The sequence below is a fragment of the Mirounga angustirostris genome, unplaced genomic scaffold (assembly GCF_029215605.1).
Source record: "Mirounga angustirostris isolate CCGP_5_RB_7025 unplaced genomic scaffold, mMirAng1.0.hap1 SCAF_3, whole genome shotgun sequence".
Lineage (NCBI taxonomy): Eukaryota > Metazoa > Chordata > Mammalia > Carnivora > Phocidae > Mirounga > Mirounga angustirostris.
Genome location: NW_026991711.1, coordinates 60,797,929 through 60,815,638, shown reverse-complemented (window position 1 = coordinate 60,815,638; position 17,710 = coordinate 60,797,929). Strand labels below are relative to the sequence as shown.

General features: G+C 38.5%; 1 protein-coding gene across 2 annotated transcripts in view; it reads right to left on the bottom strand.

Moving 5' to 3' along the window:
• The window catches only part of WDFY2 (WD repeat and FYVE domain containing 2), a 175,738-nt gene that overhangs the window by 43,297 nt on the left and 114,731 nt on the right, over positions 1 to 17,710 (bottom strand). For both annotated transcript variants that reach the window (XM_045869383.3, XM_064586142.1), the window contains exons 4-5: positions 13,284 to 13,338; positions 4,921 to 5,071 (exon numbers count right to left, since the gene is read on the bottom strand). In XM_045869383.3, the coding sequence (XP_045725339.1) occupies positions 4,921 to 5,071; positions 13,284 to 13,338 (206 nt within the window). The remainder of the gene's footprint in view (positions 1 to 4,920; positions 5,072 to 13,283; positions 13,339 to 17,710) is intronic.

Sequence of the window (17,710 nt, the reverse complement as noted above, 5' to 3'; positions counted from 1 at the left end):
TTGGTTTCTACACTGTGAAAACTGAGGATTTGGTCTTTGGTTTTTACTTCTCATTATTGTTAAATTGATTATTGTTGTTAGTGTTATAGCTCTTAATACTTGAAGCTTCAGATCTTTAGCCAAAGCAACCAAAGATTTTGAAGTTATTCAGAAGTTGGTAATTCATTTTTTCATGTGTCTGTTAACCATTTGTATGTCTTCTTCAGAGATGTGTCTTTTCATATCTTCTGCCCACTTTTTGACTTGATTATTTGTTTTTTGGGTGTTGAGTTTGAGAAGTTCTTTATAGATCTTGGAAATCAGCCCCTTATCTGTAGTGTCATTTGCAAGTATCTTCTCCCGTGCTGTGGGTTGCCTCTTTGTTTTGTTGACTGTTTACTTTGCTGTGCAGAAGATTTTTATCTTGATGAAGTCCCAAAAGTTCATTTTTGCTTTTGTTTCACTAGCTTTTGGAGATGTATCTTGAAAGAAGTTGCTGTGGGTGATGTCAAAGAGGTTACTGCCTATGTTCTCCTCTAGGATTTTGATGGATTCCTGTCTCACATTAAGGTCTTTCATCCACTTTATCTTTGTGAATGGTGTTAGAAAATGGTCGAGTTTCATTCTTTTGCATGTGGCTGTCCAATTTTCCCAGCACTATTTATTGAAGAGACTGTCTTTTTTCCATTGCATGTTTTTTCCCGCTTTGTCAAAGATTATTTGACCATAGAGTTGAGGGTCCATATTTGGGTTCTCTATTCTGTTCCACTAGTCTATATGTCTGTTTTTGTGCCAGTACCATGCTGTCTTGGTGATCACAGCTTTGTAATATAGCTTGAAATCGGGAAACGTGATGCCCCCAGCTTTGCTTTTCTTTTTCAACATTTCCTTGGCGATTTAGGGTCTTTTCTGATTCCACACAAATTTTAGGACTGTTTGTTCCAGCACTTTGAAAAATGTCATTGGAATTTTGATCGGGATGGCATTGAAGGTATAGATTGCTCTGGGTAGCACAGACATTTTAACAATGTTTAATCTTCTGATCCATGAGCATGGAATATTTTTCCATCTTTTTGTGTCTTCTTCCATTTCTTTCATGAGTGTTCTGTAGTTCCTAGAGTATAGATCCTTTACCTCTTTGGTTAGATTTATTCCGAGGTATCTTATGGTTTTTGGTGCTATTGTAAATGGAATTGTTTCTCTAATTTCTCTTTCTACAGTTGCATTGTTAGTGTATAAGAAAGCAACTGATTTCTGTGCATTGATTTTGTATCCTGCCACATTACTGAATTGCTGGATGAGGTCTAGTAACTTGGGGGTGGAGTCTTTTGGGTTTTCCACATAAAGTATCATGTTGTCTGAGAAAAGAGAGAATTTGACTTCTTCTTTGCTGATTTGAATACCTTTTATTTCTTTTTGTTGTCTGATTGCTGTTGCTAGGACTTCTAGGACTATGTTGAACAACAGTGGCGAGAGTGGGCATCCTTGACATGTTCCTGATCTTAAGGGAAAGGCTCTCTCTCAGCTTTTCCCCACTGAGGATGATATTCGCTGTGGGTAACAAATAATCAAGTCAAAAGGTGGGCAGAAGATATGAAAAGACACTTCTCTGAAAAAGACATACAAATGGCTAACAGACACATGAAAAAATGTTCATCATCATTAGCCATCAGGGAAATTCAAATCAAAACCACATTGAGATATACACCAGTTAGAATGGCAAAAATGGACAGGGAAAGAAACAACAAATGTTGGAGAGGTTGTGGAGAAAGGGGAACTCTCTTACACTGTTGGTGGGAATGCAAATTGGTACAGCCACTTTGGAAAACAGTGTGGAGGTGCCTCAAAAATTTAAAAATAGAGCTACCCTATGACCCAGCAATTGCACTCCTGGGTATTTACAGATGCAGTGAAAAGAAGGGCCATATGCACCCCAATGTTCATAGCAGCAATGTCCGCAATAGCCAAACCGTGGAAAGGGCCGAGATGCCCTTCAACAGATGAATGGATAAAAAAGATGTGGTCCATATATACAATGGACTATTACTCAGCCATCAGAAAGGATGAATACCCAACTTCTACATCAATATGGACGGGACTGGAAGAGATTAGGCTAAGTGAAATAAAGTCAAGCAGAGAAAGTCAATTATCATATGGTTTCACTTATTTGTGGAACATAAGGAATACCATGGAGGACACTAGGAGAAGGAAGGGAAAAATGAGGGGGGGTGGAAATTGGAGAGAGAGATGAACCATGAGAGACTATGGACTCTGAGAAACAAACAGGGTTTTGGGGGAGGGGGGATTGGTTAACCCGGTGATGGGTATTAAGGAGGGCACGTACTGCATGGAGCACTGGGTGTTAATACGAAAACAATGGATCGTGGATCACTACATCAAAAACTAATGATGTATTGTATGGTGACTAACATAACATAATAAAATTAAAAAAAAAAGAAATTGGTAATTCAATTTTTGAAAGGTCAGTCTCTTTGTCTTCCTTTATTACTCTACTTGAATTTTTGTTATTTTCACTGCACACGTACTTCTCCCCTATGAGGCCAGAAGGAAGACAAAAAAGGCTGAATTCAACCTGACTTCTATCACTTGCTGATGTGGATGAATGACTGTGAGGTGGAGATAGGAAAAAGGTGGTTCATCTGTGGAAGGTTCTTATGTACACCACCACTATCCACCAGGAAGAGAAATTGGGGGTACTGATATTCTAAACATTTTATATATGTTGTTTCAGCAGATCTTCTTCCTTCCCTTAAGAAAAGAAACCTATAAGTATGGTAGGTGGCAGAAAGAAGAGGAAAGAGGTGGGGTGGAGCGTTCCCATGAAGAAATGTGTTTAAAAATTGGATTTTAATGTGAGCCCCAACATTGCATAGGTACGTTAACACTGTTAACAATCTGTGCACCAGGCAGCTCCCAGAAAAAACCCTCCAGCCTTGGGAAAGTCGCACGTTTCCTGCATGTTTCCCTCGGCAAAAGCAATCCTGTTATGCCATCAGTGTGGAGCACTGGAAAAATATCAGAGATAGAAGGATATAAGGCCATTCTTAAATCAGGAGCAAGGGCAGGCACTGTGAGAGGCAGAGCTGTAGAGATGCAGGAATCTTCTGGAAGAGCCTTTCTGTAGTACTGCAGTTCCCCTCCCCCTTAACAACAAGGTTGGACTAGATGGTCATTTACACTGGGAAATGAACCCAGAGGCTTTCACACACACACACAAACTTCTGATATCTGATCACATGATTTTTTCTGCTTGGTAAACCACGTGGTGTGTGGCCAAGGGAAATGGTTGAAAAATGAAGGTGACTTTAGGAGATGCCTGAAGAGAAGGGTCAGAAACCACCACAGTCAGGAGACTTTCAGTTCTGGGCATTTTGTTCTGTTTCTCATTTTCAAATAGTTTAAAAAGTAAACTTCTTAAAGGCAAGATCTGCCTTTTTTCTATATTCCTTGGCTTGGCTAAGTGCTACTGAAGCCAGCATTCTATTGATGCCATTAGTTCTGGTCTCAAAAGGGTAACACAGTATGATGGGAGAAAACAGCAGTCCAAGGCAGAAGACCCGGGTTCTGGTGCTTTTCTGACATACTAGCTGGGTGGCTACAGGTAAGACGTGCGACCCTTTCTGGGCTTCAGCTGGCTCATCTGTAAAACGGGAGTTGACCCAGATGACGGCTCAGGGTCTTTCCAATTCTAATACTATAAGAAATCAGTCATCTATTGACAAGAGAGTTCATGTATTTCAGGCATTAGGCTTGTCTCAACTGGCTTTTAGAAAGTAAACTTTGGAGTTTCTTCTCTTAACAGGTGGTACCACCCTCTCAAAGATAAGCTGGTCCTGCTTGCCACTCCTTACCACCCTCGTTTCTGGCCTGCTTGGTAACTTGCCATTTTTACAACCTTCCATGATGGCCATTCTTAGTTTCTTCATCTTGCTCTTCCAAGTGAGGAAAATAAGAGAGAAAAATAGGAGTGACATTAGCTAACAAACACACACACACATAAAGCTATTGCTGCACGTCTGCAAGGAGACAGCAAAGTACTTGTTCAGATTGTTGAGAATCACCGAATAGGCATTTTATAAATATAAGATGAACATCTGAAAACAGGTCTTACTATTTCTTCCTGCTTTTGCTGACAAGGGATCTGTTTCCATGTATTCCCGCATTCGTCGGAAAGTGGAGAGTGATTCTCTGCTTTTTAAACCAAGAAGCTCAGGGCCTGCTACTCCTTACGTGGTGGCATTGCCCATACAGGCTTCATATCCGTCAAGCCTGTGCTTGCTACAGCCCAGTGGGCCAGACATGAGGATTACCCAGCATTAGGGGGCATTCACACTGGGCATATGGGTCCCAGAGACTTGGAAGATGAGAATTAGTATCACTCTACATATCCTGGAAGGGGCTTGTACCTGGAACAAAGTTTGTACCATTACCGTGTAGATACTAGCTAACCTACTAGTGGTCCTGGCGCAGTGGCTTCTCCAAAAATATTTAAAAAATAAATAGGAATCTGGTGGCTCTTCACAACCTCAATATCTGTGTGTAAATTACTTCCACAGGTACAAAAATAAAAGGCTGTCTTTCACTGATGGTTTTATCATCTCCACATTCCAAAATTCTTTCTGACCCCTGAGGCTCATAAATCTGGGCTGCGTCCTGTCTGGATGTCAGACTTGTGTCACAGTCACCCCACAACCTGCTCAGCAGGATCTGTTATTTGGGGGAAATCACCTCACTTTAATCCACCTCCGTGAGGACCCTCCATCATTTGTGTATCGGTCAAGTCAATGAGAATCTAAATCAGCAGGGCAACTCAGCAAATAAAACAAAAAACTTTCAAGTTGCACATACCCAAACTTTTCATGAAAGAAAGGAGTCAACAGCTAAGTTTCCACCAAGGGATTTTTGTCCAGCAAAGGATACTGCAGGCCCGAGGCCACGGCACTGGTACGGTAACCTCCCAGGCGTTGCCCACTCTCCGAGCAGTGCCAGGCAAACTGCTTATCCTGCCCCGTGCTCAGCACCCACTCCAGCTCCAGGACAAACAGGATCATCGTCACTCTGCTCTGATGCGCTAAAAGCCAAGAGACAAGAAAATAACCCATAAAGCATCATAAAGGAGATTGATAAAGCATGGTCCACAGAGATGCGTCATTCTCTTCTCCCCACCCCAGAGGAAGCTGCATTGTATGGACAGTCATTACACACACAGAACAGCGGTTCTCACCAGGGGAAGAGGTATACCACTGTCGAGGGGCATACCTGAGCTGTTGGACGATTTTTTAAAAACTATTCATTTCCTTCCACCTGTCCACTGTCTATTTCCTCCTACCTCCCACTGTCCATTTTTTTCCCGCCTGCACCAAATCTAAGTTTACCACCACCCGGAGTCCCCATTACCAAAGGGCCTGGGCCACCTCTCTCAGACATGACAGAGCTGCTGGACTGGAGAATGCCAGACTCAATGTGACCACAGGACAATAGAATGCATGATGATCTTATAAGTTTATGCAAGCTTAAAAAAAGTAAAGAGCATTACTGTGCTCCTTTTGGTGAAGTATGGCTTATTAAACCTACAACAAAGTTCTAGATGAATTTTTTGTAAGAAATCAAATGCTAGAAAGGAGGGCAGAATTATTCCCAAGTGCCACGTAAAAGAGAATGAAATAACCCTTATGTCAAAGTATACATACATGTGATAAGGAGGGCAAATCTCCCAGGGTTGCTCATACACAGAGGCAACACCATCCACAGAATTACCGCATCACACAATTTTATAGTTAGAAGAAACTGTTCATGTCATCTACTCCATCTCCCTATTTTACATGTGGGTAAATTCAGGCACAATGAAGTGGAGTAGTTTGGCCAAGGTCTCATGGCTTCTCAATTATCGAATAAAATCCATAAAAATTTGCTTTCTTCTTACACAGTTCCAGAGGGTGAGGCAGAGGGGGTCCATGGCCACTGAACAGAGCTGACTGGAATAGACAAAGATCAATACCCTGGAACCCAGACCTCACTGGCCCTGTGCCCAGGAGCTGGCAGTTTGGTGGGCAAGAGCAGACTCGTCACGAGCGTGATGACGTGATAGAGAAAACATCAGTTTCCCATTTTGATCATGAAAATAAAGTTAGTATGGACTAGATGGATCAGTGCAGCTCTATTGACAATAACAATACCGCCTGCCAATTTCTGAGTGTCTAACAAGTGCCAAGTACTTAAATATATTCTTTCACTTAGTCATTGTAATGACCCTGCAAAAGTGGGTAGTTTCTTCATCTTATAGACACAACCTGGCCTTGGCAGGATGGCCCTTTTACATTGGCTACCAAACCAATGAGTACCCATAGGACAGCCATTCCACCAAATGCCTGATATTTTAAAATCTGCTATTTGAAGCATAGAGAATCTAAAGGGACACAGAAGGGCTACAGAAGCAATAATACTATGACTTCTCTACAGTAAACACCTGCCTGTCAGAGTATCAGCCACCATTCAAGATCAAAGTGTTGTCTTTAACTTAAAAGGTATGATTTCTTGGGAGAAACTCCTGAGGATCCTGTCATCAAATGTCCAATTCAAGGCTCCACCAATGATGGAATAAAAATGAACTTCTCTAATGGTTCAAGTTTCTCAAATCTATTTCAGCAAGAAAGTAGCCCCCAGCACTTTGTCCCTTTCTCCCATCACTCTCTAAGTCCAAGGGGATGACAGCAGTCCAGAAGACAAGGGGGGTTAAGCCCTCTGAGCTGCCTTCATGTGAGGGGAGGAGACAGAGGCTCACACAGGTTGAGTGACTTGCTCAAATCTGCACAATCAACGAGTGATGAAACGAGAACTAAGACCCTAGGCTCTCCACCAAAGTTGATTCTCTTTCTGTGTCAGGCTGCCGAGGACTACTGAAAAAACAAAAAAACAAGCCCCAAAACTCAGAGCACATACTCTTTTCTAAGGTGACAGAATTCTTTCATTCAAAAAGAAACCCTTTAAAGGTATCATTAAGCTTCAGAAATGTGGCTTGAAGTCTGGCTATACTTCTTGAATAGGAAGGCTGAGAGAAGACATCCTTGTCTTGTTCATGATCATAGAAGGAAAGCATCTCCTTTCTCACAATTAAGTACAATGTTAGCTGTAGGTTTTTGTAGATGTTTCTTTATGGAGTAAGGAAGTTCGCCTCTATTCGTAGCTGGCTAAGTGTTTTTATCACGAATGGGTGTCAGAGTTTATCAAATGCTTTTTCTGCACTAATTGATATGATCATATCATTTTACTTCTTTAGCCTTTTGATGTGATGGATTACACTGATTTTCAAATGTTAAACCAGCTTTGCATGTCTGGAATAAATCTTCTTGGTCATGGGTGTATAATTCCTTCTATATATTGTTGGATTTGCTAGAATTTTTTTTTAAGGATTTTAACATCTAAGTTCATGAGAATTACTGATCTGTAGTTTTCCTTTCTTATAGTGTCTTTGCTTTTGGTATCACTGATTGGTTTTTTTAAAAATGTTTATTGAGGTAAAAATCACCATTTAAACCATTTTAGAGTGTATAATTCTGTGGTTTTTAGTATATTCACAATGTTGTACAATCATCATGGAAAAATGTACTATTTACAGAACATTTCCATCACCCCAAAACAAACCCACATCCCCAACTCCTCTTCCCTTATCCCTGGGCAACCACCAATTACTTTCTGTCTCAATGGAGTCCCTTATTCTTTTTTTTTTTTTTTTAAGACTATTTATTTATTTATTTGAGAGAGAGACAGAGTGCGAGCACAAGTGGGGGGAAGGGCAGAGGGAGAGGAACAAGCAGACTCCCCGCTGAGTGGGGAGCCCAATGTGGGGCTTGATCCCAGGACCAAGAGATCATGACCTGACTTAAAGTCAGATGCTAAAACAACTGAGCCACTTAGGTGCCCGTCCTCCCCTATTCCTGACATTTCATATAAACGTATTCATACAAAGTACGGTCCTTTGAGTCTAGTTTCTTTCACTTAGCACGTTTTCAAGGTTCATCCACGTTGTAGCATGTATCAATATTTCATTCCTTTTTTGTGGCCAAAAAATAATTCATTTCTTTTGATACACCAGATTTTGTTTAACCATGCATCCATTCATGGACATTTAGGTTATTTCCACTTTTTGGCTATTGTGAATAATGTTGTTATGCACAATGGCATTCAAGTATGTTTGAATCCCTCCTTCCATCTTTTTTGGGTATAAACCTGGAATAATCCTTGCTTGGTTGTGATGTACTATCCTTTGTATATGCTGCTGAATTTGATTTGCTAAAATTCTGTTTAGATTTTTTTGCATCTGTTTTCATGGGGAAGCCTGGCCTATATATTTCTTTTCTTGTACTGTCTTTGCCTAGTTTTAGTGTCAAAAATCAGTTGGAAAGTCTTTTTCTGGAAGAGTTTGTGCAGTTTGTATTGCTTCTTCCTTAAATATTTGATAAGATTCACCAGTAAAGCCATCTGGGCCTGGGGTTTTCTTTGTGGGAAGGTTTTAATTATAAAGTCAATTTCTTTAGTAGATACAGGGTTATTAGGGTTATCTATTTCTTCTTGAGTGACCTTTTGCAATTTTTACCTTTCAAAGATTTGTTCATTTCATTGAGGTTGTCAAATTTTATTGGCATAAAGTTGTTCATAATATTCCTTATTATCCTTAAATATCCCTACAATCTCTAATAGTTATCACTTCCCTTATTCCTGATATTGGTAACTTGCATCTTCTCTGTCTCTTTTCTTTCTGTTAAGTCTGGCTAGAGGTTTATCGCTTTTACTCATCTTCTCAAAATAAACAAAAACAACAGTTTTTAGTGTCACTGATATTTATTTTCTGTTTTCTATTTCATGAACTTCTGCTACGATCTCTCTTCTCTTCTGCTTGGCTTTGTTTCCATTTGTTCTTTTTTTTTTAAGATTTTATTTATTTATTTGAAAGAGAGAGCATGAACGGGGGAAGGGGCAGAGGAAGACGCAGACTCCCAACTGAATGGGGAGCCCGACAGGGGGTTCAATCCCAGGACCCCAGGATCACAACCTGAGCCAAAGGCAGACAGACCCAACGGACCGAGCCACCTGGGTGCCCCTCTTTCTGGGGCATAAACTAAGGTCACTGATTTGAGACCTTTCTTCTGTTCTAATATAGGTGTTTAGTTAAGTACTGCTTTAGCAGCATACTATAAATTTTGATATGCTGTTTCCATTTTGATTTCTTCTTTGACCCATGGATTACTTAGATGGCCCATGGTTATTTAGCTTCCTAATATTTGGGGATTTTCCAGAGATATTTCTGTTATTGACTGCTGCTTCAATACCATTTTGATCAGAGAACACACCTTGCATGACTTGAATTTTTCCAAATTTACTGAGACTCGTTTTATGGCCCAGACTGTGATCCACCTTGATAAATGTTCTGTGTAAAGTTGAAAAGAATGTGTCTTCTGCTTTAGTTGAATGGAATGTTCTACAGATGTCAATTAGAGCAAGTTGGCTGTGTCCTGTTCAAGCCTTTTACACCTTATTGATTTTCTGCCTACTTATTCTGTCAATTATTGATATATTCGATCAATTATTGAGAGGAATACTAAAATTTCTGACTAAAATTGAGGATGTGTCTATTTCTCTTCCTGAAGTTTCATCAGGTTTTGCTTCACATATTTCAAAGCTGTGTTTATTAAGAGCATAAACACTTAGGATCGTTATGCCCTCCTGATGGACTGACCCCTTAATCATTATGAAATAATCTCTGGTAATATAATCCTTTATCCCTGGTAATATTCTTTTCTCTGAAGTCTACTTTTGACTACTATTAACATAGCCACTCCAGCCTTCTTTTGACTACTGTTTGCACAGTATATCTTTTGCTATCCTTTTATTTGTAACTGCTTTATGTCTTTATATTTAAAGTACATTTCTTATAGGTGGTTTACATTTGGGCCTCCTTTTTTTCACTCAATCTGAAGGCCTCTGCCTTTTAATTAGCCTTAGGCCACATACATTTAATATGATTATTGATAACTGGTAGGTTTAAATCTATCACCTTGTTATTTGTTTTCTATTTTCCCATGTGTTCTTTTGCCTTTTCCTTCTTCTTTTTTTTTTTTTGGCGGGGGGAGAGGGGTTCATTGAGAATGATTTTAATGATTCCATTTTATCTCCTTGGTTGGCTTATTTGTTGTAACTTTTTGATTTGTTATTTTATGGTTGCTTTAGGGCTAGAAGTATACATCTTTAACTTATCATTGTCTTCCTTCAAGTGAATCTATTCCACTTCATGTGTAGCATAAGAATCTTAACAATAGTATGTTTCCATTTCTCCCTGGGTCTTGGCTTTTGTGTTACTGATGCCAAACATTTTCATTTTACATGTTATGACCCTCGTGCTACTTTATTCTTTTTAGTTCAATAGCAAATTGTCTTTTTATAAGATTTAAATAATAAGAAAATATCTCATAGTAACCACGCCTGGTGCTCTTCATCCTTTTGCGTACATCCCTATTTTCCTTTGGCATCATTTACTTCCTTCCTGAAGGACTTTAACATTTCCTTTAGTGCAGGTCTATGAATTCTCTCAGTTTTTTATGCCTGAAAAAATTTTTATTTCACCTCCATTTTTGATATCTATTAATATTTACTCATAGTGGATTGATTCCTTTTAACTTTTATAATTTATTTTTATTATTATGAATTCATCTTAAGCAGGGCTTGTTTTTGCTGTGGGATATTTGTGTGACTTGTTTTGTTGAAGAGAGCTTTTGAATTTATTTCTAGCAGAACCATGAGGATACCACTGGCCCAGGACCAATTTTTATGTTAAATTCTTAAGCTGGAGCTTCTAGCACTACATGAATGATTTAAATTTGTATTCCAAATCCAAAATTTCAGGTTGCAAGTTTCATTTATCTGGAAGATTCTTCCCTCTATCCAGATCTGAGATCAGGAATAAATTATGCTATGGTCTTCTGGGCCAATAAGTGGAGAGTTTTGGTCCTCTCCTTTTTCATGGTGATACAGCCCTTTACGCATTTCATCTTTATATGTAAATATCAGTTGCAACTTCCCATCTCACTCAAGCCCTAGGTCTCATCTTCTGTCCCTAAGTCATTGTTCATACAAAAGCTTCTAGCTATTAGAAGTTCTATTTTTCTCCCCAAGATAGCTGCAATGTCAGGTAGTATGCATATCACTTTGAGTTTTAGTTCTCCCTTTGCTTCTGGTACAGGGGACTCTCCCTCTTGTTTCTCTCATGGTCTTATTAGCATTGCATTAAAAAAAAAATTAATCACAACTGGGATTTCAAAATGTCTTGATAAGCTGAGATGATGGACTAAATAAAATGAGACGATGAATAACATGTAGTCCAGCATTTAGGCTAAAAACAAAACAAAACACCCCCCACACCAAAAAAGGCAACAGCTTCAACAGTTTTATCAGTACCCGATAAAAACTTAAGTGAGAACCATTAAGGGGTTTGAGTTGACTGCTCCACATGAGCCTACAGTGTAAAGTGGCTGTCAGAAGTTCACCCTTCATGGCACAGTGACCAGAAGAGGAAGGAAATACCACTTTGTAGTTACCACATTACATATGTATATTGGTTATCTACTGTATAACAAATTACACCAAAACTTAATAGCTTAACAGTAAACATTTATTATCTCAGAGTTTCTGTGGATCAGAAATCTTGGTGCCTCTGCTGAAAGGTGTCTCACAGGATGAAACCGAGGTCAAGTGGTGGGGCTATGGTCTCATCTGTAAGACTGACAGAGGGAGGACCTGCACAATTCCATGTCTCTCATGTTGACTAGATTCAGTTCCTCATAGGCTCCTGAGCTACCGGAGGGCTTCAGTTCCTTACCAGCTACTGATGTGGCCTCCCTCAATTCCTCATCACATAGGCGTCTCCATAAAGTCGCTCATAAGATGGCAGCTGGCTTCCATGAGAGTCAGCAAAAGCAGGAGAGGGCAAGCAAGAAGGACTAGTCTCTTTGTAACCTAATCTCAGAAGTGACATCCATCCTTTGCCATATTTTAGGTCCAGTCTACCCTCAAGGGGAGTTGACACTCAAAGGCATGAATAACAGGAGGCAAGGATCATCAGGACCCATCTTAGAGGCTGCCTACCACAATGTGTCACATTTTTCAAGGGCTCCAGAGGTAGAACATGATATCCCAAGATCTGTGACCAAGACAACTAAAAAAAATTTTTTTAGAACAAAAATTCAGGTCATGTAAAATGTTTAGGCTAGAAAATAGAAGAGATAAAAGGGGAGAGGAAGAGCCAGGGTGGGAACTTTCATGGCTGTTTTAAAATCACTGAAAAGCTGTCATCTGCAAGAGAGATTGTACTTAGTTTCTGTGGCTCCAACAGGCTGAACAAAAACCAAAAGGGGAACATTCTAGTATTTACAACATAACATTTTATCGACCTGGTTATCTGTTTGTAACCTCTACATAATTATAAACTGCTTATAGGCAGGTACTATAATGGCTTGTTTACTATTATAATCCTCAGTTACTGGAACTCAGTAGGTACTCAGTGAATACTTGGTAAGTGTTATGTGAAAGCGATTAAAGAACAAATCCATAGGGAAATGAATTTTGGATCAAAATCTAGAAATAAAAAACTTAATACTTAGAATTGTACAAAAATCAGGATGGATTGCTAGGTATGTCTCTGGAGGCATCAGAAGAGAGTCTGGATGATCATGCAGGATGGATGAAGTCGAGAAATGTGGATGAAATAACCTCTAAGTCTTAAAAGATCCACCTCTAATGTTCTGATCCTATAACATCATTGGTCTAGATAAATAAATCATTACAGAAAATGGCTCCTGATCCATCTATGGTACACTGCCAATGCTGAAGACACAAGAAAACCTTAATTCCTTTCCCTTAGACAACATGGACACTTCAGGCCTTTTAAAATATTTAACCAAAAATGAAATGAACCCCATGTAAAGTAGCTCACTCCTAACACTGACCCCACTTCTCTGCATCTGCCGCACTGCTTTGAGGTTGTATGGTGTGGCAGAGAGACAAAGGACAAAGGTCAGAGGTTCTGGGGTCACAACGACCCAGTCTGGGTCTGCACTTTACAGGACCTCAGGCAAGTCACCCAACCTCGTTAGGCCTCAGTTTTTTTACTTCAAAGACTCGGATAATAGTCACCTGAAAGGACTGCTCTGTTTTGCTCCCCCTGACTACTGTAAAGTGAAACCGTCAAGAATCATCTCAAAATCTAGGTAAAAACATTGCTGTCTCACTCCTACCTTGGTAGTTTTTCACAGGAGTCATCTTGTTATAATCTTCTGATAAAATAAACTCCTGCAAAAGAGAAGAAAAATATCAAGCAAAAAGAAAGTCTTTAAGTGAATAATTAGGTTTCGATAAAACCAGACTGCATGAAGAAACATCATCACAGAATTACATCCAACATTAGTATTTTGCCAATCAACTCAGCATTTTTGTACATCTTTAACAGTAACAATCATAATTATGAACTAATGCAATTATAATTTTTATTTTGTAACACTGAAGTTGTTTTTTTGTTTTTGAGTATGTGTGAGAAGAAAACTGGATCAAGTTCAGTGTCTTGACACCATCTTGTCAATTTTGAAGATAACCCGCATTTAACTTGCTACAACTGACAATTTGGCCAATGAGCAAATGGATGGCAATCCTCTTTTAGAGAAGCAAATTAGGTATTTTAAAAGATTGTTTCTAACATCAGTAACTTATTTCTCCTTACAGTAAGCTTCTCAAGGGTGCATCTTACTCATCCCTAAATCCCTATGGTACATGGCACAGTGTCTTGGTATAGTAAGAAATCAGTAAGTATTGACCAAACAGAAATGTGAAAGGCATCTCCCAATCTCATGAGATTAATCTGAATGTCAAATTTACTCAAAAATAGTTTCTATATAATGCATTGTATATACTCTGTGTGAGGACACATAAAACATGAGTGGGTGAGTTTGTGTGTGAGCACATGTGCATTCTTCACCTAAGCATCTACATATACAATGACCTATATGTAGAAGTCAATCAAGTGTTTATAAGCCCCAGCCAGGTTTTGAGTCCTTCAGCTTCTCTCAAATGCAAAATATCCATATACTCTTAAATAGTAAGTTGTCAAACAAGGAAAGCTGCAGAGGATAACAAATTGATGCCTTCATCTGAGCTCAGAAACAGAACAATGAGTCTTTTCAAAACATTTGGAGGCTTCCAGAATTTTTCCTTGAGGTCTTAAAGAAAGGTGTGTGGGAGGACAGATGTGTAAACTCCTTAATTGCTATCTGGGTATTTACTGAGCTGATAGAGTGTAAATTTTAGAAGAAAATACTTATTTTATTGTTTTGGTGACAGATGCCACAAAGGTATGTATGAGGTGATGTGACAGAATATAGGAGGTAACAAAGTTCCTCTGGATGTTCACTTTCCTACCCTGTCCCTCCTTAAGAAGCTTATCTACAAAATGGATTTTCTCAGTAAAAACATTACTCAACTTGTCACTTTTTAAATTCCTATCAGTATTCCTTCAAGAAGTACCACTATGCTCACTTCTCATTTCTTTTTTAAAGATTTTATTTATTTATTTGACAGAGAGAGACACAGCAAGAGAGGGAACACAAGCAGGGGGAGTGGGAGAGGGAGAAGCAGGCTTCCTGCTGAGCAGGGAGCCCGATGCGGGGCTTGATCCTAGGACGCTGGGATCATGACCTGAGCCGAAGGCAGACACTTAATGACTGAGCCACCCAGGCGCCCCTCACTTCTCATTTCTGAAGTTAGACTCACAACTGAAGAGAGCAGGCCAATTTTTAAAAGGAGTAAAGTCGTTTTCCCATGAGAAGCTGATGGTGTGGGTAAGGAAGCTATGCAGGCATCTAGGCCTCGACTCACCACCACCCTCAATCCCAAGCAAGAGTACCTTGATCCTGAGCCTCCCACTTTAGAGGGCCCCAAATTTCCTCACATACACGCTGAATAAATTTATTAAAGACCATTATTATTTAGGCAAGTGTTTGCTGAGTTCATAGAATTCATATGTTACTTTGATTATACTGAAATTGTTCTCTAGCGTGGGCAAAAGGTCACTCAATTCCTTTCAGGACAAGGCAAGGTATAAAATGAAACAACTGGATGTAGATCTGTATTTAGAATCAACATATTAGAATTAACAAACACAATAAAATTACCAGTTCACTGCATTGGTACACTTAATTTTTTTGTTTATTTGCTTTCCCTATGAAAATAGAAACATGTAATCATGGAGAAAATTTGGGAGATTCTGTCAGCCTTTTTTCTTCTTATTTTTTTTGATCAAACAAACAATATGCTATTTTAAAGAAATGTAAGAGAGACAGGCATTTAAAAGTCCCTTGTGATATTGTTTCTCAGAGATAACTATTATAAAAAGTATTATTGGAATAATATACATAATAAAACAAAATATTAATACTTTTTAAATTGTTTTTAATTTTAATTCTAGTATAGTTAACATACAGTGTCATATTAGTTTCAGGTGTACAATATAGTGATTCAATACTTCCACACATCACCCAGTGCTCATCACAAATGCACTCCTTAATCCCCATCATCTATTTCCTCCCCTCTGGTAACCATCATAGTGTGTTCTCTATAGTTAAGAGTCTGTTTCTTGGTTTGTCTTTTTTTTTCTTTGCTCGTTTGTTTCTTAAATTTCACATTATAAATAAGATCATACGGTATTTGTCTTTCTCTGACTTAAAATGTTAATACTTTCTAACAAGGCTTTTTTTCTGTTAACAAATCATGTACATCATTTCACATGAGTACATGTTTATCAATTTCATTCTTTTTGTGTGTGTGTGTGCTGTTTTTCTTATTTTTTATTATGTTATGTTAATCACCATACATTACATCATTAGTTTTTGATGTAGTGTTCCATGATTGTTTGCATATAACACCAAGTGCTCCATGCAGAACGTGCCCTCTTTAATACCCATCACCAGGCTAACCCATCCCCCCACCCTATCATTCTTTTTAATGACCGCAAAGAACGTGCGGTAATGGTCTTCTACTGATATATGCTTACATTTCCAGTTTTCCATATTTAAAAATACTACATTCAATATATTTTATTTTTTTACATCTCTAACAATATTTCAATGAAATAAAGTTCTAGAATTGTTGGATCAGAGGGTATGACCATTTAAAATTTGACCATTAAAATTTGATAGATACTTTCAAATTGACTTCTTAAAAGATTTTTATCTATTAACACTCACAATATAACATGTAAGTATGGCTGTAGCCTGGAATATTTTGTTAGGTTTAACCAATCAAAGCTCAGTAGATCAAAGATGTACACATTAAACAGTTTTTTAATCCATCTTTCTATCATCCCTTTACATTCAACTGTCCATATATCTATCATCCTAACTTTTTTTAATACTTAATTTTTTTAGAGCATTTTTAAATTCACAGTAAAATTGAGAGGAAGGCACAGAGATTCCTCACATACCCCCTGCTCCCCTCCAAACAGCCTCCCCCATTAAAACCTCTCACCAGAATGGTACATTTATTACAACTGATGAACCTACACCCCTTCCAAAGTCCATAGTTTACCTTAGGGTTCACGCTTGGTATTGCAAATTCTGTGGTCTTTGATAAATGCATATTGACATGTATCCACTATTATAGTGTCATGCCCTAAAAATCCTCTGTGCTCTGCCTATTCATCTTTCTCTTCCCACCTAATCCCTGGCATCACTGATCTTTTCACTGTCTCCAAAGATTCACCCTTTCCAGACTGTCATATAGTTGGAATCACAGAGTTTGTAGCCATTTCAAATTGGTTTCTTTTACTTAGTACTATGCACTTTAGTTTCCTCCATGTCTTGTTATGGCTTGATAGCTCATTTCTTTCTAGCACTGAATACTATTCCATTGACTGGATGTACCACAGTTTATCCTTTCACGTACGGAAGGACATCTTGGTTGCCTCCAAATTTTTGTCAATTATCAATAAAGCTGCTATAAACATCCATGTGCAGGCTTTTGTGGAAATACAAGTTTTCAACTCCTTTGGATAAAAAAGCAAGGATTGCTGGGCTGTATGGTAAAAGTATATTTAGTTTTAAAAGAACGACCAAAGTGGCTCTACCACTGTGCATTTCCACTAGCAATGTTACGAGAGTTCCTATTGCTCCACGTCCTTGACAGCATTTGGTGGTGCCACTCTAATAAGTATGTGGTGGTATCTCATTTTAATTTGCATTTCTCTGATGACATAGGATATGGAGTATCTTTTCATATGCTTACTTGCCATCTGTAGATCTTCTTTGGTGAGGTGTCTGTTAAGGTCTTTGGCTCACTTTTAATCTCTTATTGTTGAGATTTAGGAGTTCTTCAAATATTTTGGATAACTCCTTTTATCAGATAGATCTTCTGCAAATATTTTCTCGCATTCTGTGGCTTGTCTTTTTATTCCCTTTACAGTGTTTTGCAGAGAAGAAATGTTTCATTTTAATGAAGCACAGTTTATCAATTCTTGCTTTCATCATACCTATACTATATTATCTAAGATGTCATCAACAAACCCAAAGTCATCTAAATTTTCTTCTATGTTTTCTTCCAGGAGTTTTTTAAGTTCTGCATTTTACATTTAGGGTCTGTGAGTTATTCCAAGTTAATTTTTGTGAAGGGTGTGACCTGT